At 40.3% G+C, this 24,330-nt stretch overlaps 1 protein-coding gene across 10 annotated transcripts in view; it reads right to left on the bottom strand.

Annotated features, from left to right (window-relative positions):
- LOC111931026 (uncharacterized) overlaps window positions 1–24,330 on the bottom strand; it is a 48,505-nt gene that overhangs the window by 6,942 nt on the left and 17,233 nt on the right. For 4 of the 10 annotated variants that reach the window (XM_086899650.1, XM_086899649.1, XM_023929324.2 and 1 more), the window contains 10 exons: window positions 19,773–19,799; window positions 16,250–16,592; window positions 12,975–13,091; window positions 11,789–12,030; window positions 7,670–7,835; window positions 7,141–7,237; window positions 6,171–6,246; window positions 5,336–5,461; window positions 4,047–4,214; window positions 3,676–3,733 (listed from right to left, as the gene is read on the bottom strand). In XM_086899650.1, the coding sequence (XP_086755776.1) occupies window positions 3,676–3,733; window positions 4,047–4,214; window positions 5,336–5,461; window positions 6,171–6,246; window positions 7,141–7,237; window positions 7,670–7,835; window positions 11,789–12,030; window positions 12,975–13,091; window positions 16,250–16,564 (1,365 nt within the window). In that variant the 5' untranslated portion in view covers window positions 16,565–16,592; window positions 19,773–19,799. Of the gene's footprint in view, window positions 1–3,675; window positions 3,734–4,046; window positions 4,215–5,335; window positions 5,462–6,170; window positions 6,247–7,140; window positions 7,238–7,669; window positions 7,836–11,788; window positions 12,031–12,974; window positions 13,092–16,249; window positions 16,593–16,721; window positions 17,509–18,159; window positions 19,800–24,330 lie in introns of those variants that run through there. The other 6 variants (XM_086899653.1, XM_086899654.1, XM_086899651.1 and 3 more) reach the window with 3 other exon arrangements.

Here is a 24,330-nt window from a genome sequence, read left to right as displayed (position 1 = left end):
TCAGAAGAAAAGGAGTGTCAAACTTCCCACTCTCAGTGTCTCCACTTTGCAGCTGGGAAATGGAACATGGAAACACAGACTTGCCCACGGTCCTGCAGGAAATGCTTTGGAAATGATAGCATCCTTCTGCACATCTTGGCTGTACAGCTGCCTGCCCCTGTGTATTTGTTTCACAGGGCAAAAATGGAATATGTAGGCAACTGGGGACTCTAATCCAAAATATTCCCTTCCAGCCTTTACAAAATGCAAGTTGGCCCAAACAAATTATTCAAATTAACCAGAGTAGACTAAAATAATTTATTGAGTTCTGGCCTGAGGTGAATGAACTGTATGAGAAAAAAAAGGTATTACACCACACAAAGCCAGGAATTCCAGCACCACTGGGAGAATGTGTAATGTTACTGAAAAGAAAAGGAAATAATTGGTTTATGATCTAGCATTTTCGGGCACAAACAAGAAGGAGAAGTAATATGGTGGGTGTTCTTTTTACAGCTGGGCTCTTCCAAGTTTTTTTTAAAAAAACAACTTTCAGCATAGGGCAGCTGAAGAGGTCTGAAGTGAACAGAGCAGATAACCCCTAATGTCAGACAGGAGTGAGCTCAGAGGGAGCACTGCCACCTGCTGAAAAGCTGCTGGGGCAGTTCAAGACCTTACAGACCCCTCCTGGAGACTCCCTGCCACTTTGATTATGTTGTAGATTCAGTGGTGAGAAGACTTTTATAGAAAACTGATGAGCTCAAAAAAAATTTTTTTTTTTACTAGATTACCCGAGTCCAAAAATTAGACCCTTATAAAGCAGGCAAGGTGCTGATCTACTTCATAGCAAAGAATGACCTTACTTTATTAAGCTGCTTATTGATTTTGCTCATTGACTTTTCACTGAGCCAATAGTAATATGAAATTAAAGAGATTTAAATGGTTTTAAAGAGATTTACAGATGGAAGCAGTTTAAGTGAAAAATTGTCCCAATTGAATCTGAGGAATATTACTGATGGAGAGCAGAGAGAGTTCACAGAAGCAAGTTGCAGCTTCCCCCCATGAATTGGGATGTCTTTTAGATCTCTGTACCCAGTTAACTGGTGATAGCAGATGATTTTTCTCATTATCTCAGATCTTTCTTCTGTCTAGATATTCCCAGTGATGTAACCTCCTTCAACAGCTGTAAAATGTGAAGCCTACCAGACTGGTTATTTGTCTGGTTTGCTAAGAGTTATCTATTTCAATATAGTGACTTTGGAAGTAGTTTTCTAACCAGTCAGGTAAGAGTTAGGGTGTAGTCCTTTGTGAGAAAGAAACCCAGAATGAGTCACAAGGGAAGAGAATCTGAACTGGAGGTATGAGCAGGCAGAATCCTAAAGAAACTCCCATAATATTCCAAGGAACACAAGCAGCTGATCCCTCTGCACAAGGCACTTCTTACTCTAACATAGACAATAATTCCTTGCTTATTTTTTCGTTAAAAAATAAACAAATAAACCCTCTTGCTTTTGCCAGTAAAATGTTCCAAATCTGGGTTTTTTTCAGAAGTGTAGTTAGAACATAAAATTTCATTTTAGAAAGTCCTTACTTTTCCATGAAATCAGACTATCAGCAAGGATCTTCCCACAGAGTGTTCCAAGTGTGCACTAGAGGAACAAACACTAACCCAGAAATACATTTCACTAGAATAAAAAAAAACCCCAAACAAAGCAGCTCTATCATCCTGATAGGTGACTAGAAGCCAAGTTTCTCTTCGTTAGAAATAAAAGGGTAAATCTAAAAGGATGATTAAATACTGAGATGATAACCTTGACAGGACAGATTTAGTGTTTCAAATCAGCATCTGTGCTCACTGCTCTGTTCTGTCAAACACCTAATCTATATCCACAGTCAAAAGTACACATTAAAGTCAGAATGAGATGGGTATAGCTGCAACGCCTTTCTTCTTATTACCACCAGTGCAACACAAGGTGGTAATTTTGGTTCTTAACCCAGGTTTAAATTAATGCCTTATTTTATGTGCTGTGATTTACATAACAAATGCTTAAAATATTTTCATGACACAGATCTTTGGCTCTTAGAAACAACAAAATAAAAACCAAAATATCCCTCACAGGTATTAGCTTTACTATGAAAATATGTATTTTTACTTGTACCTGGATAGAGCAAATTAATTTTGATGCTTAAATATAAAACTCTACATTTTACCCTTTATGATTACCTGTGTTTTAATTTTTAAAGAAAGCTTCCCAATTCACTAGATGTCACCAGACAGAGGTCTGTATGTCTGGGTCACTACTTTGTACTTCACATCTAATTATCCAATAGCCTCTCTCAGACTGATTGAAAGCCATCATGCAAAGCCAATATCCAATTAAATTATTCAGGGATGCAAATTCCTCCCTTTAATCTTTATGTACAACACTGTCAGATTCTTAAAGTGGACAGTCAGTGAAAATAAATTGTGTTTAAAGTGAAGAGAATAGCACATGGCACTGTTTTCATTCAGAGCCTGTATTTACTAAAAACTAAAAAATAAAACAAAACAAAACACAACCAACCAACCAAAAAAAACAACCAAAACCCCCCATCTAAGACAGTAGTTTTCATTTAATTTGCTTAATAGCATTAATAAAAACTACAAGCCTCACTACATAAAAATGGAATTGAAAACTTCCAAAGAGTGACAGGTTTTGCTGAATCTAGCCTTCAGTGAAAAGCGTTTCCAGAGCTAAGTTAGTCACTCAGAGGGATTTATCCACCTCGTGCAGCGAGTGTCACGCCATCTCCAAGTCACCCAAAGCAGGGAGCTGGCCTATCATTATGGCACAATGCAGGACAGTGTGGGTTAAGTCCTAGATGCTTGAGAGTATTGATGATATCATGTACTATAGTGATCTCTTCTTTGTATCTGCAAGTGAAAACACTGAGCAGGCTTTTGCATCCAGGTGGGAAATGAAATTTAAAGGCCAAAATCAAAGAACTCTCTTACCCAGTAACATTTCTGCACCCCAATTATGAGCCTGTTTAGCAAAGATCTCTAATTTGACTTCCACCTGAGGTTTCACAAACTAAGTCAGGTTGGAGCTGGACAGTGATAGCATGAAGTCAGTAGGACCACGCCTTTGCCAAACCAGTTGAAATAAGAGATACACCATGAGACAAATGGTCCTTTTAAGAGACACCATTAGCTGGTAGCACCTCTTCACTGCTCCTGCATCCAGTACACAACCTAGGAATAATGGCTCTCCTCTGTGCTCTTGGTGGATAAGAAACAAAACCGAGTTAAAAATGAGGATTCCCTAAGAGTAAGGGTGTTCTCTACATTGCTTTAAGGCAAACACATCAATTACAGCCAGCCTACACAGCTGGCTCTTCAAGTTCTGGATGGATGCTGCAGCTTGCTCACCTCCTCCAGCAGCCTGCCACACATGTCAGGAGGGTTCATAGCAGCAACTGTGCAATACAGCACCTGGGGTACTTCCCCAGGGTGTTGCAACAGCAGGTAAAACTGGTCCTGTGTTATTTATATGCCTGCTGAGTGTTTGGCAAGAAGCTGTGTTACACAGAGGGAACAATCTCTGACACTGCACACTCTGCTGGACTTCTTCAACATAGGCATAAAGAGACAAGGAAACAGAAGAAACCAGGGGAGGCCAGTACTGTTGGAGAAACTGAAATTGCATCTCAACTTACCTTGACAGTGAAGAGCTCAGACGTCACAAATGTGCGTTCTTGTTTGATATCCAAAACTCTAGATCAAATAAGAGACAAATTACAGATCACAACAACTCCCTGTCATTGCAAAACAGTTTCTGTAAGTGTTTGGAGAGTAAATATCTTTCCTGCATTCTGAATTAGGCATGATTCTATGCTGTAAAGGTGTTTTCAGATTGGAACAAAAAGGAAGGAAATATAAGATTTTCTACAATATAACAAGAAAAAAACCCTTTGATTAATTAATTACTTACAGACTTGGATTCAGAGATGTTTGGAAACATTTCCAAATCTTTACTAATCTTTGTGCTAGTCTGTGATTATATTTCCCAACTATTAGTCTGATTTACCTTGCTTCTTCCCGAGCCAAAATCTCCAGTAGCTTTGACACATCTCCTGGGCAGTCGGAAATCACAAGGGAAAATCTGCACACTCTGTTATCCAGGGTCAGGGCACGAGCTATGCACTGTTGCAGCAAATGTAATTCCAGGTTTCCACTGCATATAACAACTGCCACTCTGAAAACAGAAAGATGGGAGTTTTGATTAGCACTTCCTTGTGTAAAGGAACCATAAATTGTAAACACTGTATCAATATCAGCCTAAGGTCTGCTAGAACCTCCCCTCAATAAGTGTTGTATGTCAGAGGGCTCCTGCCTCTCAGTATCCATTATGAGCATGTAGGGGAGATCTAGAGGTTGGCTGCATTGGTTGGACTGAACTGAGGTTTTCATTTCACATTTCCTAGAGGTTTGAGTTTTGTTAGAGATAATTACCTGGAGAACTGTAGGTCTTAGGTTTCAAGTTTCAAAAATTCTACATAATTCTCCCCTGGAAGTTCTAAATTTCAGCCTCTTACTGATCAGACTATGTCTATGTTCAAGGCTTTCTGTAACCATTGATTAAATTCATCACAACCCTAAAAAATGAGTGCAGAAATGTTTGAAGTGCCAGAGCCACATGAATAGTCTATTAAAATCTCTCTCTGCAGAGTCAAACCTAACCTCTTTGAGACCAGACCTTTGCATTTTCCCTTTCATTTTAGCTCTACTGAAACGTGCTGCTGCTCTGTGTGTACTGTCAGCCTCTTCTGAAGAATTGCCTCTGCAGTATTTTAGCGTACAATGCTGTGCACTAGAAATTTTATTTTGTCTTGAGGGAGTGTATGTTTAAATACATTCGGGACTATGACCTGAGCTGAGGCTCAATCCATTTAAGTGCTGAGTCCTCAAGCTGAGAGGCAAGGCAGCACTTAGCCACACTAAGTTCAACACTAAGCACAAGGATAATCCCTCTGACAATGTGGACAGCTCTCAGGACTGGGTCACTGCAGCAGACAGCCTAGCTCCTGTGCCACCACAGACAGGGCTGGGTTCCACAAGGGGAACGAGAGGAGACAGCAGGCTGACAGACAAGGTTTGTCAGGTCTCCAGTCTGGCATTTGTCTGGTTCAACACAATCTTACCACCTGTGACAGGTCTAGTCAGTCTGGAGTTTCTGGCACCGATGAGCCCCTTGCCAGTTCAGGGGCAGGAACTGCCTTGTCACCCATAGAACAAGTAGGTTTTCACTGTTTCCTAGGACCAAGGTGCTCAGCCCCATGTTTTTGCTCAGTTCCCTGTTTGCAATAGCTGCTGTACCTTTTACCCTTCAACTCAGGCAGCTTCCCTGCCACCAATGCTGCAAGTCCAATGGCCCCTTCTGCATCAACCGTGGCTCTCTCATACTCCAGCAGCCTCAGCATTGAAATGAGGATGTCCTCCTCCCTGAAAGCAAGAGACTTGGGTCAAAACAAACCAAATCCAAAGAGCTCCCAAGAGCAGGAGACAATACATTTATGTGTAACTGGGTTCTTGCCATCCACCCACATTCATATGACCTCAAGGTGGTTTTACAGAATGCTGTGCAGCTGGGGGTGAATGCACATCTCAGACTCGTTATTAACTGAAAGACAGGATGGTTTTTTTACTAGAAATATTACCTAAATCCTACCAGTAAGTATATTCCACAAATGTGGCCTTTTTGCGAAGATTAGAAGAGGTTTGTCAAGGGCTGCCTTCAAGTGTTGTAGAACACAAGGACAAGTTTCACACCCAGAGCATGACCAGGTAGTGATGGCAGGTGAAGTTTTGGCCAAAGGGTCCATTTGGACAACACTTTTAGTCATATCACTTAGTTTTAGGTAGTCCTGCGAGGAGCTGGGAGTTGGACTTGGTAATCCTTCATGGGTCTCTTCCAGTTTGAGATATTCTGTGGTTCTGTGATACGTGGGTGTGGGTTCAAAGTCTTCAGTGCCCCACTTGGAAGGAAAGGTACCCCATTCCCACACTCCCCCAGTCTCTGCATGATGGCAACTCCTGCCAACCTGCTCTCCACTGCACATGCAGAACCACCATACCCTGCAAGCAGAGCACATTTTTCATATACAACAATGTCCATCCAGTATTATTTATTTCACTGTTTTGCTTCACCTACCTCACAGCAACAACTTTATCCACAAGCTTCCCAGTCAGCTGCAAAGAATTGCTGCCAAAGCAAACTCCACTCACATCTGCAGATTTCAAAAGACAAAAATATGAAATTGGCTGCTTTAGACATATTCAGCATTTTTTAGAGCCTTGGCTGGTTTGTGCCCTTAATGAGTGCAGCACACTGCTGTTACGTGACCTTAAGTTGCTTGATTTTTTTTTCATGTGACAGAAATGTGTTTGGCAATGAAAGACCAAATCTCACAAGAAGGTTTTGCCACTTTGGACCCCTTCAAGAAACTTCTGATACTTCCCTGGCATTGTTCCCGTGTGAGAGTGACCCTGCAGCCCAGTGCTTTTCACTGTTCAACGAGGCTTGAAGGAGAGGAGACCCAAGCACAGCACTGGGCTTGTTAGCTCCAGCAGGACAGCTGAGTGCAGACACAGGCAGAGCTAACCAAGAGAAATCAGAAGTTTCTTATAAAACTCCCATTTAATCCAAAACTTTCAGAGACTTGAACATCAGGAAAACAGGATGTTCTTAAATTGCTTAACAACAGAGGTTTTTTGAGTAAATGATATGGAAACAACTGTACCATTTATAAACACTTTTGTTCTGAGAACAGTTTTGTGTCTAAATATTTAAACACTGCATCATTTTCCTGCCTTTTCCCAAATTATTTTTTACACAATAGTTTTCCCATTGACTTCACTGGTTTAGATGCTGGATGTGAGCACAATGTTCAGATAAATACTCTCATATTTCTAAGTATTCATGTGCACTGGAAATAATATTTTACCCCATCAGGGTGTGGGGAAAATGTGGCAGAAGTTGCCCTTACAGCTTGAACTAAATTCTGACTCTTCAGAGAACTCCCTGAAAATATGTTTGAACTGAAGTAACAAGAAAATAATGTATTTGGAGAAATCTATTACAACCTATATTTTACCTCCAAAAAAATACTGCATTTTCTCACCTCCATAGAAGTGATGATTGTTGCAGGCCTGGTCATCAGTTGGGTGGCCAGCTTTTAAGGACTGCTGCAATACCGGGAAACTTTCAGATTCAACTCCCTGAGAGGAAGAGACATGCTGTCACTTTTAAATTGAACCCATTATAACAGAAGTTACCACCAAAGTAGATAGCAAAACCTAAAGGAAGTTCCCCTTCAAATTAACAATTAATTAATTAATAAATAATTTCAAGTTGCAAAACAACCCTGCTACCACTAAACTTATTCTGTGGCTTACTTAGGACCAATTTTTTCCAGTAAAGGCTGATTTCAAAACACAGAACTGGATTTTGTTTGCTTAGGAAAAGTCTTCCCACACTTTTCTCCAAATCCAGCCAAACAGCCAAGGGACAGGATCCTACAGGGACCTCTCTTGGTTCCTGTCCCCAGCACAAGCAGTCTCTGCAAGTGTCACTAGATACCAGTGTCTTTTGTAAACAGCTGTGGTAAAAGCCACCCAAACTCAATGCTTAACAGGTGAAAGGCAACTTACAATTACAGAAATATGTGGGTTGAGGTGTTTGAGTGCAGCAGCTGACCCTGCCAGCAAGCCACAGTGGCCTCCTGCAGGGAAAATCACTGCGTCCAGATTTGGCACCTGCTCGTACATCTCCAGCCCCACGGTTCCCAGGCCTGACAGGTACACAGCACTGTCCTCCCTGCGGGAAGGAAGGACACACATCAGCAGAGGTCACAGCTCTCAGTCTGTAATAACTCAATCTACTGCTTTCAAGACACTGTTCAGTAGAAAAAGATAAATGTGAGAGTAAATCAGCAGCCCAGGAGGAGGGGAGGAGGTGAGGCAACAGGACGGTGCCATCAGGTGGAGCATAGCATGCTGCTGCCTACTGGGAGAAAACTTGTGCTGTAGACAAGCCCCTCAAAGAGTCTTCAGACTGAACAGCACTTTACTCCCATTGTTATCAGCTGTTTACAGAATTGGCAGGGAGAAGTCATGTTTCCATTGCCATTGCTTTCTTCAGCTTCATAAATTTTAAATGTTGCAGTTCAAACTACAAGCAAAGTCTGAAAAAGAAATCCCCTCTGTAGCTGACAGTGGATTTAGAGTTTGTGATGAAAGGAATTTTTCATGAGATTTAAGCAGTGTGTTCAACCTCACAAATACCAAACAGATTGCTAGAGTTGTCTTTCCACAGTCCAGGGCCAATATCTGATACCTTTGCATAAAGTAAAGCATTTAGTCATGCCAAAATATTCACTGGTAAAATACTTTCAGGCAAATGTAGTATAAAGAATAGGGACAAGCAGCACCAAAAAACTGAAGAAAACTCCACTATACAGTCACATGACTGACCTGGATCTATTTCTGAAAGCTGGTTTGCATTTTATTTACAAGTTAGTAATGACGTAAATGTAGAACTACATATAAGAAAATAAGTACAAGCTCTCTGTACATTCTGCTTTTTCTGGCAAACAAAATTATAGATCCAATCACTGTGCTCGATTTGCTTGACTTTATTTACAAGGATGTTTGGGTACTAGAAAATTGTTTTTATTACTGTTAGGCAGGCATAGAGGGAGTCAGCATAGGAGCACAGAACTCCTGCAAGAAGGAGACCAAGGCCCTTGAGAGTATATAACTCACATATATACCAAGACACAGAAAATTCCTCAGGGCAAGGGCCCATATGACTGCATAAGAAAGGAGAGGATTAATGAACTTCCACTCCTGTAGCACAGCCAAAGGCAAGAAATCATAGTGGAATGAGTAACTGAATCCTTGTATTTACTGTCTTTATCAAGATACTGAAGGAGTTCTCTCCTCCTTCTTATATGTGAAAAAATATATTACTGGCCTCCTGAAGAATTCTGGACACTTATTCCCAAATAAGATTATGATCTGAGTTTGTGGAGCTATGCCTGCCATAGTTACATGGGTTACAAGGGGACCTGCAAAAATAAATGAAGGCTTGAGATGTGCAATGAGGGAATAAAGCCTCTCCAACAACTGAAAACTGTCCAAATGAGACTGCTCTGGACACAGAGAGCTGATAGCAATTTGAATCAATATTTCAGATCATCATGTTTTCCTTGCTAAAATCCAGTTGAAACATCAGTTCACAGACCAGCTGTCAGCTTTTATAATAAAATGGGTGATTTTCTTTGCACTGTGACTGATAACTTTTGCTTTTTGAAAGCAAGCATATCTCTGAGAATCATATGCCATTGAGGTAAAATGAAGGAACAATGCAGATAAATCTAAAGACTGTAGACTGAAACAAGCATTTTTGAGGCAGAGCTAAAAACTTGGCTATTTACCTTCTGAAATGCTATCAGACTTTATTTTTCCAGTGAAGTTCTGTGTGGCAGCTAGAAGGTTCTGGTCCTATCTGTTCCAAGTAAAAGGTTCAGAGTCTGCTGGGCAGAGTTAACAGACTAACCAGATCACAAATGATCAGGTTTGATCAGCATTTAGAAACAGAGTTACACGAGAAAAAAGTGGGCTCTCAAGGAAGGAAGGTGTATAATTCAATCTGCAGCACTCTTTCCTCCTTGATCCACAAAGGAATCTTTCTCACATCCTCACAGAGGTACTGATTTAGTTATTGGCAATAGTCACATTGCATTTATAATTAGGTCCTGAGCCTCTATAGTTAGTAAAAATTTCACAGCACCTAGGCAGCAATTAGGCAGAATAAATGATTGAATTCCAATTTGAAAAATCACATTTCCTTCCTGGGATTTCTCAGGAAGTTGCCACTGAGTAAAAAGTGTCCTTCATCTATTTGAATTCTTGCATGGTCATTTTCATGACACAGTATTTTAATTGCACTCAGGCAATGGGAAGAGCTGACGATGACACACCCAGCTGCAGGGCATCGCCCATGCAGGTACAGCCAAACCCAGCCACGCAGTGTCTGCTTCAGGAAGGGCAGAATGAATTACTGGCTGAGGAGACCCAGAGACAAAATTGCTAGGGATTGTATGCAAGCTAGAATTAAAGTGAAATAAAAAATGACATTTTGGAAGTTCCATTCTAGCACTTGGGAGATCAGCTGGTATTTTACAAACAGCTTTGACAAAAAGTGACAAGAATGTGTGTCAGACCCACACTGGAGAACACTGGCTACCCATAAAGGCATACAATACACTGGGAAATCTCTCACCTAACAAAACATTTTTCAGATATCCCATTATGAAAAGATTCACAGTTGAAGTTGGGGGGTTTCTTCCTTTTTTTTTTTTTTTTTCTCTCAATGAAAAATTGCATCTGTGAGGTTTTAATTGAACACAGTCACAGACTGAACAACTCTGTGTCTTGCAACCTGAAACCTGAAATAAATCAGAGTGCTTCAGTATTGTTAATGATAGTGTGTACATTTAGAGTTCCTCAGTGTTGGATGTTGAACTTCTACACGAGCATTGTCCCTGGAGCTTCATGAACCTGTAGAATATCTACCTCATGTAACTTAAATCATGATTTAGGGAGGAGGGGAAGATTAAACATCAAATTGCGATAAAAAAATTTAGTTCTTATGTGTGAATGCGATAGTTGATGCAAGCCAGCTGGAAGTTAACACATCAATTAAAAAATGGCTGACAGAAATTTGGAAATCACAAAGTTATGGAAAAATGTGGTTTCCAAAAGAGCCTAAAAGTGTTTAAAATTCTTTGGGATTCAAGGCACCTCATTCCCTACCAGAAATCCCAGCCTGGGACAAGACTGTGCCAGTGGTGTCAGACCAGGCACGCGAGCCAGCTCTGCGTGTCACCGGCTGCTGGCAGAGCTGACAGAGGGGTTGAGAGTTGTGTTCTGCCTTCCCTACACACCAGCTGGGAAAGAAGTGAGGGCTTCCTGCACAGAAATGGTACAGGGACAATAACATTCCAGCCCAGGGCATCAGAGGGGCCACTGTTAATGACTTACCCCTCTGTGCTTTTGGAAATCTTTCTTGAAGAAAGGTAAAAAAAGAAAGGAGGGGGGAATGCACAAAAGGCTACAGAGATCAAAGAGAACAGGGAAAAGGTATCAGTTCAAAGTGGTTTTGCCTGTCATATTTATGTTTTTGTTAGATCTGCCTTGTCCAGTGATCTCAAACAGTGCAAATTTAGATTTATGCTCATCCTTAGCTACTTTAAATGTATGTGTGAAGTAGCCTCTTAATCATCTTTCTTTTCAAGGCAATATCAGTTTTGTTCTTCACACCAGATAAGTGAAAATCTTAGAGCAGTTTTCTAACCTTCAACCATTCTTCAACCTTCTCTTGCTCCACATTATCCCACTGAACCTTTGCACTGAACTTTTACCCACCTGTCTTCAAACAGAGAGACCAGAAATGAACACTAGCCTTAATGCATTCTGACAGAGTTCCTAAAGAATTAACCTACAGCCACTATCATATTAGGCCATAGAAATAACCACAGAGTTTGCCTAATCTAGGGGCAGAGAAGAGTGTTTCATTTTGGTCTCCATCCCCACCTGTTACAGAAAGACATGATTTGTCCCTGGAAACACGTAACTGTCCATGTTCCAGGTAAGAGGAGCATTTTGATGAGCCGTGACAACATTTTAAAGAACCCAATTGTTTTTGCAGAGCTGAGTGTGCAAGCATCTAGCCAGATCTTTCTAATGAGCCTGCCTTTCACTTACTCTTCGAGGTAGAGGTAACCATTCTCCTGCGCCAGCCTCCTCGCGTGCACCTGGGAATCCTTCGCCGTGGTGCCGTAGGAGATGACCATGGCGCCGTACTCACGGCACATTTTCACCCTGGCCGGAGCCGTGCTGGTGGACACGATGACAAACACGGGAATATGGAGCTCTGAGGCATGGTAAGCAACAGCCATGGAAAAGTTACTGTCCGAAGCCACGATCACCCCCTTTCTTTGCTGCTCCTAAAAAACAGGGTCGCTTATTGCACATTATGCAGTGGCGTGTAGTTGTCCCATATGATCCTGGGTCATTCTAGTGATCTGACTTCCTTTTTTGCCCTTTACTAGATGGTTGAATTGTGATACTATGGTACAGTATATGCACATTTGGTGTGATCTCAGGATTTACACACAAAGTTAAAACAGCTTTCTTTTTTAAAACAGCTAAAACAAGATCAATTCCTGTGCCTGCACTCCCCCGGGTTCAATTAATTGAATTTCAGTTTCATTGGAAAGAGGTGAAAAACTCCAACTGATCACAGAAGAGCTGATATCTGGTCCCTCAGAGCTGAAATCTCTGCTCTGCCTGTATGAAATTATTTCATTTCAGGCTTCCTTTTAACAGAAGATTTCATTTATACTATTACGAAAGGCAGGAATGACCACTGCTCTGGGCTGCTGTCTCATGCCTCTTATAACATTTATTACTGCAGAGACTCTTGTGACAATGACAACCTCCTATGACAAATGATAAACAAGCTATTCATGTAAGAAAATTGAAATTCATTACAAAATCAATTGGTGATCCAGATCCTTGTCATAGTCATTGTAATTCAATTTCATCATCACTCAAGCGTTTGGTGGTTTCAACATACCAGAACTACAATACACATAAAAACATTTGCACTATAATGCCACAGGAAAATGCTGATGTTTCTATTTTGCAAGCTTTTGTTTCAAACATTTTTAAGAATTTCACCAGCCAATCAGCCAGCTGTAAATAAAGTAGTATTTTATGTTCAGACCTATCTCCGTTCACATGCTGTGTTCAGTACAATGATTCTAAAGACAAGACAAGAAACACTGTGATTCCTTGGAGATTAGAGGTAAATTTATCTTCAACTCTGCTCCATTTTCATGAAGCAGAGCTTATCCTCTTCTTTTTGAATGGTGACATTGTGCTGTACCTGAGGCAATGACATCAGAAGGTAAAGTACCCCTCGTTCCTTCACAGACCCCGTGTACTGGAGGAATTCCTTCTTCAGGTAGATGTCCATTCCATACTGCTTGGATAGCCTAGAATACTGCAGTAGATAAATAATACTATGTCAATATATCTACTATTAAGAAAAATCTTCCACACCCCATCAGCTGTCTGTTGAGGCATAAATTCTACTGCTATATATGAGCTCCAAAAAGTAATATTCATCTTCTGGTTTTTTTATAAATACAGTGTGTTTTTACCCACCAAGTCCTTCTGCTTTATGGAAATGATTTTCAAACTCACAGCAGTGAAATATGGACCACATGTCATTAAGAACTCTGAAAATAGCACTTGTTCTGGATCTTGCTGTTCAAACACAGGCATTAAAATAAATATTTTCAATTATCTCAAAACCCATGCTTCCAGCACTTGGCAGAACTGGATATTGAATACCCAAAAAATAAGATCATCATCTAATAGATACAAAAGCCATCATAAAACACCTCCTTGAGCCCCATTATGGCTCTGCTGTGGTTTATGCCACTGATCCACTACTGAGTGTCGTCTATTTTGCATCCTAAGGCCAGTAGAACGTTAGTAAAGACATTTCTTACTCAAAGAAAGATGGAAATAATAAAAAACAATTTCCCAGGGCTGCAAGTGTAAGCAGCAGCTGTTTGGGAAAGCTTAGTGTTTGGAATAGAAAGGATGCCTGAGCTGAGGGGAATTAGCAAGCACATTTCATGTGATGCAGTGTCCAAGTGCATGATTTTAAAACATTTTTAATGCCTAATATTCGTTAAGTTTCATAATAAGACACTCCTAGCACACATCAACATATTAATTTCCTATTACCATATTCACTAAACCAAGAGTTTTACACAAGAGAACTTGTGAAACAGAGCTGCAGTAAGCCTGTGGGTGCCAGCTCCCCAGGCTTACTGCAGCTCTATTTCAGAATTGGCTCCATCTCCTCTATTGGCTGCCAAAGCAAATGAGGCCCTGGTGATTAAGGGGATCAAGTCCTCATTTAAGATAAGTCACGAAGTGAGACACATCCAAAAACAGCATGACAAAATATTTATCTCCAGCAATATCTGTCTGTGTCACACATACAATGAATAGTGTACACACTAATATGTACTGACATGCTTTTCAGACTGCAGGACTTTCCAAGTGAATTTATATAAACTAAATATATCTGACACAGATACTTGCTGTAAAGTATACAGTTAAACTACATGTTTCAGGTGAACGTTTCAAGGCTTTTTAGTGGATTTCCAAGCATATGTTAAGTTCCTCACCCATAGGTGGGGCCAGATTCTCTATTTTGCTTCTGAAAATCCTGACATAAGAGCTTGCTGCTCCTTTGCAAATCTGGCAGCAGAAACTGAAACAATGGAAAGTGCTTAGCAGACTAATAGGATAATACTTTATATCCTAAACATCCTAATCTATGGAGAATGCCTATGCAAAATAGAACAAGAACACTATAAAAGAAATGCTACTAGTTTTTCATATACCATACCTGTTTTTTTAGAGAATCTTGTATTCTAGAGTGAACAATCAGAAAAAAGATTTAAGGAGATGAATCCTGTAAATAATGAAGTTGCTCAGTCTCCTAAATTTAAAACCGTGTCATTAAGTTACCCTTTACCACAGAGATGGTATAATTTAGATTGATATTTTTCTTTGAATTTGATATTCAGGATTTTAATTCTTTAGGTTATCCTTTTTGTCTTCCTTTAACTGAAGATTTTTTCATATAGCCTAAATATAGCAATTACTTCTAACAAAGCAGGCATCAGTGCTATTTGCAGCTGAACTGACCTGATGTGTGACCTCCTAAGACTCATTGAACCAGCCTGTAAGATTTCCCTTTAGTCACTGTGATCTTATCTAAGGACTACAGATACTGTGTCTAAGGTACAGCACACAGCACAGCCTCCCTCTGGCATCCACAAAGGTGACACAACACAGCCCTTACACAGCCCTCCATCAGTAGCCAAACCAGCTGTCCAGTTTGGTGTCAGCTCCTAGTTTTCTTATGCTCACTATCTCTTTGGTATGTCACAATTCACTCCTGGTGCCTTATCTCAGCTCCAAGGCAAACTCCTGCCTAAGGAACTGGGATGCTTCATCTGTGGTTTTACCTGCAGATTAGGAATCACCCTGCAAAGTGTCTCCCCCTTCAATTAATTAAATGGATTATAGTCACACTCACTTTTTTAGTCTAAACAAATGTCATTGAAAGAGGCTCTCACTTGTGTCCTTTGACACAAGACACACTTCTTCAGTAATGTGCTACAAAAAGCACAGCTATCCTTTATTTTGGGAATGCTAGGCTAAAAAACCCACACTGGAAGTAGTCATGATGTCTCTGGATCAACAGGCATCATATGGGAACAAGAACAACTTCTGCACCTTGAAGACCCAACCACTTCACTCTAGGGACTGTTAGCCCCAAGCAGATTGCAAGGCTTTTACTCTGTTCATGCCAGAAAAACTATCCACAAGGATTCACTGAGAGCAGGATTTGCTAGGAATTGCCATTTGGCAGAGACACTCCTTTCACCCACCAAAAGGAAAATAGATTATCAGAGAGCTGAGAGTAGACTGCTTGAAGAGCTCCCAACAGTAGAAACACACTATGAAAATGCATAGAAATACAGTGCAGCTTGCCACTGTATTTCTCTTATGCTTTAGCAGACCTTGTGCATTGATGGGGCTATCTCAGTAATTTCTACACCAATTGACATGTTTGTGTGTGTGTGTGTGTCTGTCTTAGCATCCTTACTTTGCTGAAGACATCTGTGGCAGAAATACCTGGTTACAGAGCATATCCAGCCCTTCCTGGTTGGCCTGACTGAGAGGGAAAAGCTGTACCTTCAAACCCTCCAAATATGAACACTCCCACAAGAGTGTTCACCCAAACACTGGTAGTCTGTCACCTCCACCTCAGGTTCCTTAGAGCAGGAGTTTTTCACTGGGACCATAATACCACACTGCATTAAGTCTATGCCTAATGTGGTTTATCCTTTGTTTACAGGTCACTGTAATCTTTGAGGATTTAGGTTAGTGTAAACAGATAAGAAGAAAATTATTATTGACAGTTAAATACAATTAATATGAACGTGAGTCTTCTTACACAGAACTAACTGTGCAATTCACACAAACCTTTGCTTCTTTTCTGATCAATCTTCATAAGGAAAAAGAAAAGAAACATTGATAGAATGCAAAACTATAAATATTTCCTACCATGCAGGGGGTTTTCTGAACACCACACTGGATTTTGAAGGCTGCTGCACTAATGTCTTCAAATCGAATCAGCTTGTTACAGCTTGTCAGGCTGGTCCTACTGCTTGGCTGAGGGATGCAGGAAAGGGCATCCCTAAGTAACTCCTCATTTCGGCTCACTATCTTCATTTCCCAGGTCTTCACATCCCCGTTGAGGTAATCCTCCTCACCAAAATCCTTCAGTCTCTCAGGGTTGATAGAGGGTGGCTTCTGCCTAATTAGGCCATTTCTTACAGGCACATCCTTACAGCAGTGAAGATCACAGACTGCTGGCATATCTTGCTTCTTTATTTTATTGTCATCCCTGAAAACAAAAGAAACTGGTTAAATGGCTTGGATGCTTGATATTTAGCATTTTAGAAGGATGCACATCTCAGTTGCTCTTTACAGGCCTCGAGCAGGCAGAGTGAGTTACTACTCTCATATTACCTACCTGTAGGTGCACTGAAAGGTTCTGTAACCTTCCAGCTGTTAGAAAAGCCATAAGTAACCCAACATGTGGGCAAACTGTGAAACTGTCCTACCCAAGAAAATACAAAATGTATAATCTGTGTTGTCTGGACAGCCAGACCTTCCTTAGTACTTGGTATTCAACCAGCAACGAAGGTTCAGTGCTTCTAAAAATTTTGGAATAACTGGAATTATATTTTCTGTATGTATTTCTATCTTTTTCAAAAATGGCAAGTGGCTGCTGCAGACCACTCCCACAAACTATTAATAGCAGTAACAAATGCCACTACATTGTACACCAGAGGTCTGCTCTCTGCCCTTGCATACTTGCAGAGTGTACTCTTGACAGCCATCAGCTTCCTCGTGATGGGAAGGAAATTGCCTTGATAAGGGATAACAAGCTAAAGAATTAAGTCTTCTGATCTGTGGGTTAACATTTCATGGGTAAATACATGTGTAGATATGGCAGAAATGTGGTGGCACAAAAATTTCCATCCCCAAAAAACTTAGGAGACAGCACTGCTAGAAAAAATTGCTGGACTTGCTGCCTTCATCTGCCTGGCTCTATGGTCCATAGAATTCAGTTCACAAAGAATAATGTGCTCTAGTGCAGGACTTTGCAGTCCTAATAATAGATAAATGCAAAACTTCTAGGAATTCTTGGAATTTGGAGAGTATTATGGGGGAAAGGAGCATTAAGCAGAAGACCAGTGACTGGGAAAAGAGCTGATACCACCCCTGGTTTGTGGCTATGATTAGACAGATGGAATAAGCTCCTCTACATGACTCACTATTAATCTATTTGGTAGAAATGGTTTTCTAAAAGCAAAATTACATCAGACATTCCAGCATTATCTCCAACAAAAAATATTTACCTTTTTCCTAAAATAATTTGGGTCTAAGTTTTGCAGTTATTCATCAGCAGTGCTGGCTAAAGCACATTTTACAGCAGCAATCTGTAATATATCTGACCATAATATGCTTTGCAGCAATTTCCAAAAGAATTTAAAAATATTTAGAAAGATCTGTTTTCGAGCAGTTGCCCACTTTGGGCAGTATCATCCATTTCCTTAATGGTATCAATAATCTGTGCCAGTAGCTCTGGTTCCTATTACACTTCCAATTTTTCCACTGAGGAATTCACTTAACAATATGGGCAACATAAAATGTTTTATTATTAGAATTAAGTAATATACCAGTAGCATCATCAAACATTCTGTATATCTTCACAGGAGAAAATTTTTGTAGCAAGATGTTCTCTCTCCAAAATTAATGAGAACACTCATTTTCTAAGATAAATAAGGTTACATTTGTAACATTTTTATGTTGAAACTTGTAATGGAATGTATTTTCCCAATACTGTATCTTAAATTTGACAGAGCCTAACACCAGGCATTCTGCTTTCAAATTAAATAACTTACCAAGTAGCTCTGTTCTATGCTTTTCTGCATCTCTGCTCCATCAGGGTTAGGCAGCTGGAACACTTCATAAAGATGTTAAGCTTCCAGTGTTAGTTTGAGTGCACATTAGTCTGCTTAAGGCAAAGCTGAGACCCAGATCAGACTGCCTCCCTGTGAACTTGTCACAGCACAGACCCCACAAAAACAGCAGCAGCAGCAGCATCCAAGAGGCCACAGCGCTGCTAGGGCTCATTCCACACCTCTCCCTTCTGAAAAAATCTTTTCCATATCACAGACTCCCATAACCACTCCAAAAGGAAGAACACATACATCTTATTTCTGAACACTGTCTAAAATGTTTAGCAAGCATTAGCAATGAATTATGTTTCTTACCCTGGAAATGGGTTAAAGGGGTCTATGTAGGGTAAAAAAAATTAGGTAGATCAAAACTTTGTGAATTTGTGGGTCAAATTTTTTATTCAGCTGGCTTTGATATGGAATAACAATTCTCATTTTTCATTGCATGTGTTGCAATCAAAAAGCTTATAAAAACACCCAGCCAAAGATGACCACCAGAAGTTTATTGATGAAGTAGGATTCTGTGAGAAATTAGAAGTGCATGGTAATACCTCACCACACTAGTGCCATCAAATATTTGTATCTGCAATTAGAAAGACCAAAATGGTATATGGATTTTTTTCCCTAGTCTTAGGTTTTCCTTTTTTGGCAGAAAAAAAAGGAGGGAAGTAAATCAGATTCTCAGTCCTTGATGTGCAGTAGCACTTTGACAACCAGTGAATATCAGCTCAGGACTCCAGTGGAGACAACACCTTGTGACCATTGGAAAAGAGAAACAGAAATCAAATAGCTGTAACATATGTATAAGCTTTTCAGGCTTGAGCTAGGTTTAGAGCACATCTGAATTATCACCACCTCAATATTTCATATGAAAACTATCATACATTTGCATCTGAAAGGTCAGCAGCCTCTTCATCAAGGGATTATCATTCAATTGCATATATATGTATTTTATGTATTTATTTCAGAATACCTTTGATTCTTCTTCTACTCCCATGTTTCATTTACTTTAGAGAATGACATTTTCCCATACTGAGCCCACCTGGATGTGCCACAGACCATCCTAGAGCTCTCCCAAGATAAACAGCGGGCTGAAGTTTGATAAAGTATCACAAATGGGCAAATAATGACCCTGTTGGATCAAAAGTATTTCTTGTCTCAAAAGCATTCCCCATGCCTGGCAGAGATCTATATGGATTTCTTTTACAGGAGCAGCCAAAGCAGGCAGCAAAGCATGCAAGTGCTCAAAAAAACCACAGCACGTGATTTCTCAAGCACAGTAACAAAATATAGCCCCTACTCCAGCAATCATGTCCACCAGATGAAGATCTTAGCCAATATAAATACAAACCCCAGCACTATAAAGCACTGTTCCTTTCAAATGGAGCTTTTCCTTTTTTGGAGTTTGTCAAAAGTTTTCTTTAAAAGGTCTGTTTATTTCCAGATATAAAACAAATACCCAGCTGGCAAGCTTTGTTACATAGTTATAAATTACAACATTTTACCTTTAAAGTTATTAGTAAAAACAAACACAAAAACACGGTTTATAAACCTACTTTTTCAAGAACAGCTGCTCAGCATAACTGGAAAAAAAAAGAGAAGATCCATATGCAGACATTCCATAAACAATTAAGGCATGAGAAAAAATATAATTTTTTTAAGTAGATAGCTTTACATATTTTAAAATCTTAAAGTCAAGGCAAAGACAGTGTGTACCAAAATGTACTCCTACAATAATAAAAAGCAACAATCTGGAATGAATAATTTTTCTATTTCCAGTTTGGTTTTTTGAACATACTGATAATATTCACCAAGTTAAACAGCATTAGGGAAGAAAAATCAGAAATAATAACATTAACAAACTAAGAAAATAATAAAACCAGCAAAAATAATTTTGGGAAGATAAAAAGCAATAGTTCATACTATTATATATATATGTACTATATATATATAGCACACCTAAAACCACAACTGTTGCCTTCATTAGACAGAGAAGTGTCCAGGTGTGCAATGATGGACAGTTACACGTCCCTGTTGTGAAGCACGTTCAGATTGCCTCCCTCAGGACCCAGAAAACAGACTAAACAGATTAAATTGATGCACTGGATGTCCTCAGCTTCTAAAACTAAAGGAGCAAAATCTGCAAAATCACACATGTCCAGAGAATAGCAAATTGTGCAAAACTAGCCATCATTCTGCCCAGCATAATAGTTAAAGGGAGATGGTATGAAAGAATCAGGTAGAAAATTTGAAATTTCCCTTTTTAGAGAAATTAATCAGCTCACAGACCTCATTGCCAGAGGACTCTATGAGGAACAACAACCTAAATGGGCTTTTAAAAAACTGCACAACTAAATGGAAGTAGTGACCAATACACACATCATTCAAGAATTAATCTGTGATTCAGGAAGCCCCTGAGCATTTGGCAAACTCCATGAATGCATATGAGAGAAAGTGTCTTAGGTGGCTTTTATTTTCCTCCCAGCTCTGCTACTGGCTAGCTCTAGAGAGAGGACACAGAGGAGGACTGCTCTTTGGCCTGACCAGTGTTGCCATTTTGATTGCAGATGTACCCAGTGCCAGCAGCTGGCCCATTTGGCAGATTTTACACTTTCAAAATGAGTCACAGCAACATGTTTTGAGGCAGACATGAAGCTGGAATCATGGACATACATTCCCATGTATGGTTCACAGATAGAAATTCAAGTGTCACAAAAGGAAACTAATTTTAATATAAGACTGAAAACTCAGCCCTTCTTTGTCATTTCTAGCTTTTGTCATCTGCATTCACTATTAAGAGGGACTGTTACAAAATGTGCAAACATAAAAATATTCTTAAGCAAGGATGTTTTTGATGTTTGATGTTTGTATATTTTCAAGCCTAATCAACAAGAAGGGAGATTTAATCCATGAAACAGCAGCTAACAAACTCCAAGTGATGTTCATGTGCTAGGAAAGCAAATTAGTTGTTGGTAGAATTGCCTCAGTAATGTTTAGGGCTTGACATACTTCAGTGATCTCAGACCTCATATGAGGTTAACAAAGCTTGGGGAGAAGGATGTACCCCTGACAGTGGACACAAAAAATGAAGAATGCCCCAAGGACATTTGGTAGAATTCCCAAGACAAAGGAGAAACTAACAAAGCCAACTCAGCAGCTGTGCTGCAATTAGCTCTGATGGGGTAAAAGGTGGTTCTGGCAGGGGCAGACTGTGACCACCAACCCAAGAAACCACTGACCCAAAAGAAGAGAAAGACTGAGCATGAGAACTAATTAGCATGAGGAACAAGAGAACCATCAACCAATAGAAGATAAAATACTAATTAATAAGAGAACTTGTAGCAAATGAAAGTTAATTCCTTTGTTTGTTAAAATGCATAGATAGCAAAAAGCATTGATAGTTGGTGTGCTTGATTTGTGGAATCCACAGAGCACCCAGACTTGTGCAGCTCTCAAGTATAATGAATGGCTCTCTCAGCATGTAATTATTGGCTTGTTGCACACCAGGTAAGGAATCTGATTATTGTGGACAACAACAGTATGGCACAAGTTCTGTGGAATGCTTCAGCATGTTTATAGGCCTGTGCCATGATAAGAAGTTCCAACTCCAATGCCCAGCTTGGGCTGAGCAGCCACAAAATGTTAAGCTTGAATAGCACTTCAAACTCATATGCATGTGTTCTCTACATGTAGATTTTAGTTTTGTCCTTTTTTAATGTTTTGGTTGTAGGGGTTTCTTAAGCTCGTACCTATATGCTGCCATCATCTTCAGGCTCCCTGAAGACTTTCCTGGACACTGACCAAGAGACACTGGTAAGATCCAGTTTTAGACATACTCGTCATTTGCTTTCAGGTAACTGGGCTCAGATCTTATGCCTGCAAGTTCAGAATACTTATTAAGGCAAAAGGTGACCCCTTTAAAGTCACTTCTGCCTCTCTCTTGAGCAGAGATGGGTCATGTACAGGGGGCAAGGCAGGGGGAGCAGCCTGCTGCAGGAAGCAGCCTGCTTGGTTTATGACTGCAATGTGACTGGGGCTGGGATCACCTCTCACAGGAGTGAGAAAGAGGCAATCCCAGGATATGACAGAGAGGGCCCTTTCCCTCACCCAAATCCCTTTTACCCAGAACCTCTCCAGCTCCATTAATCCTTCTAATTCCATGTCCCAGCGCTGTCTCCTCTGACCCTTCTCACTGCCTGAGCCTCCCAGACCCTCTGATACTTTCCTCATTTGTTGCAATCCCCTTTCCCAGTAGCTCCTAAACATTCCTGTTCCATCTCAACTCCTCTTCCACCTTTTTACCCATCCCTAAATACATCAAAATACTGCAATAGCAGCAATTCTTTAAAGCATCTCAGTAACTTGTGCAAGTGGGACTTTATGGAAGAAAAATGGTAGAAAAATAGAGGCTTGCTGAGATAAAAGTGTCAAGAAGGATCACAAGAAATGTCATCTTCACTACCAGGAATTCCGGGTTATACACTCTAGAGTGTCTGCACACCACTACAGGGTGACAAATAAACTCCTGCAGGTACAAGGAAGGAACACAAGATCTCTATTTGACAATAAATTTAAAACAGATCAAAGACAACAGTGCACTCTAAACATGACTGTCTTGAATTATCAGTATTTTGTGTAATACTAGTACTTGGAAATACCCATCTGAGACTGTATTGCTCCAACTAGTGCCACATACAGGATGGAAATATAAAATGCATGTCTGACATTTATATCCCTAAACCCTATGCAAAGTGATTGTTCCTAAGTCACACAGGAATCACCAACACCTTCCCCTAAACAGAAAGACAAGTTCAGCAAATATTAGCTCAACTTTATTGATGGAAACTGGGACACAGACCCAGTGACTTGCCTAAGACTTCCGCAGGGCTATTTATCAGAGTGTCTTAAAGACAAAGAGATCAGGGCTTAGCAGCCATCCTGGATGGCAAAAGTGCAAGCACTGTGACCACCCAACACAGATAGGTACATAATAACCAAGCCTTGAGACTGAGCAGGCCTTTATTACTCTATCACCACATACAGGTCTGACAAACCCATGTGACGCTGCACCAGCAGCACACTTAAAGAAAGCTCAAGCTCACGGAGGAGAGAACCAAGCTGTATTATCACCTCTGATTATATCTCTCCTTACTTTTAATAAGTCAGATTTATCAGAGGCTGAGCCTGGCACTCCATGTGCCTTCATCTGTGGCCATTGCCATTCTCCTGTACACACTGTGCACATGTCATCGCTTACTGCTGCCAGTGGCAACTGCGTGTCAGCTGCTGAAGAGAAAACACTAGAAAAAGCAATCTGAAAGCAAGAAGAATTCACAAGGCCACCCATCATGGAAATGCTGCAGCAGAAGTAACTAATGGTCCCTCAAACAGACCCACCCCTCTCAAACGTTCTTTAAAGACATTTACAGCTGTGAATGTCAAATGATCACTATCCAACACTGCACAGAATCTGACAGCTAAAACTCTTCAAGCAATTTAACTTTTTCCTAAGTGGAATGTATTCTGAGTCTACAGGTTTTCTGGTGACTAACATATCTCCATAATTCACTTCCAATTAGGAACGAATAATAACTCAGAATAGAGGAAAGAGTGATCCTGTGCTGAAAGGAAATTCACAGTGCACTGCAGAACAGGTCATACCACAGGTGACTTTGGGCAAGTCCTTTTTGCAGGCCTGCTGAAACAATTTATGTCTTAAATGTGACAAGGAGATGCAGGAAATGAGAATTGCTCCTTGTTTGTACCACATCTGGCAAAACCAGAGTGTAATCTCAATAGTGGTGTCCAGATAATAAAACTGAGGGAGAAACAAACTATGGAAAAGGTTAAGAATGAGGTTGCACAACACCACCATGCCATGTGTGTGCACAGCTCATGCTACACAAGGACACTAGATGACTCTTAAATTCCATCTGCACCATCCAAGTCTGAAAACAGGAATTTAAGATCACCATAACAAAGACAACCACAGAGCTGTAATAACAGGATCTGACATGGGCTATCCCAAGATAAATTTTCAGCAGTCCATTGGCCTGTCCAGGGTTATTTCTGATACCGTACTCATGAAGAAATAAAAAAGCTGATCTCTGCAGG

Source organism: Cyanistes caeruleus, chromosome 8, assembly GCF_971803275.1.
Source record: "Cyanistes caeruleus chromosome 8, bCyaCae1.hap1.1, whole genome shotgun sequence".
Classification (NCBI taxonomy): domain Eukaryota; kingdom Metazoa; phylum Chordata; class Aves; order Passeriformes; family Paridae; genus Cyanistes; species Cyanistes caeruleus.
Note: the sequence above shows the minus strand (reverse complement) of the source record. Positions and strands in the feature narration are given on the sequence as shown.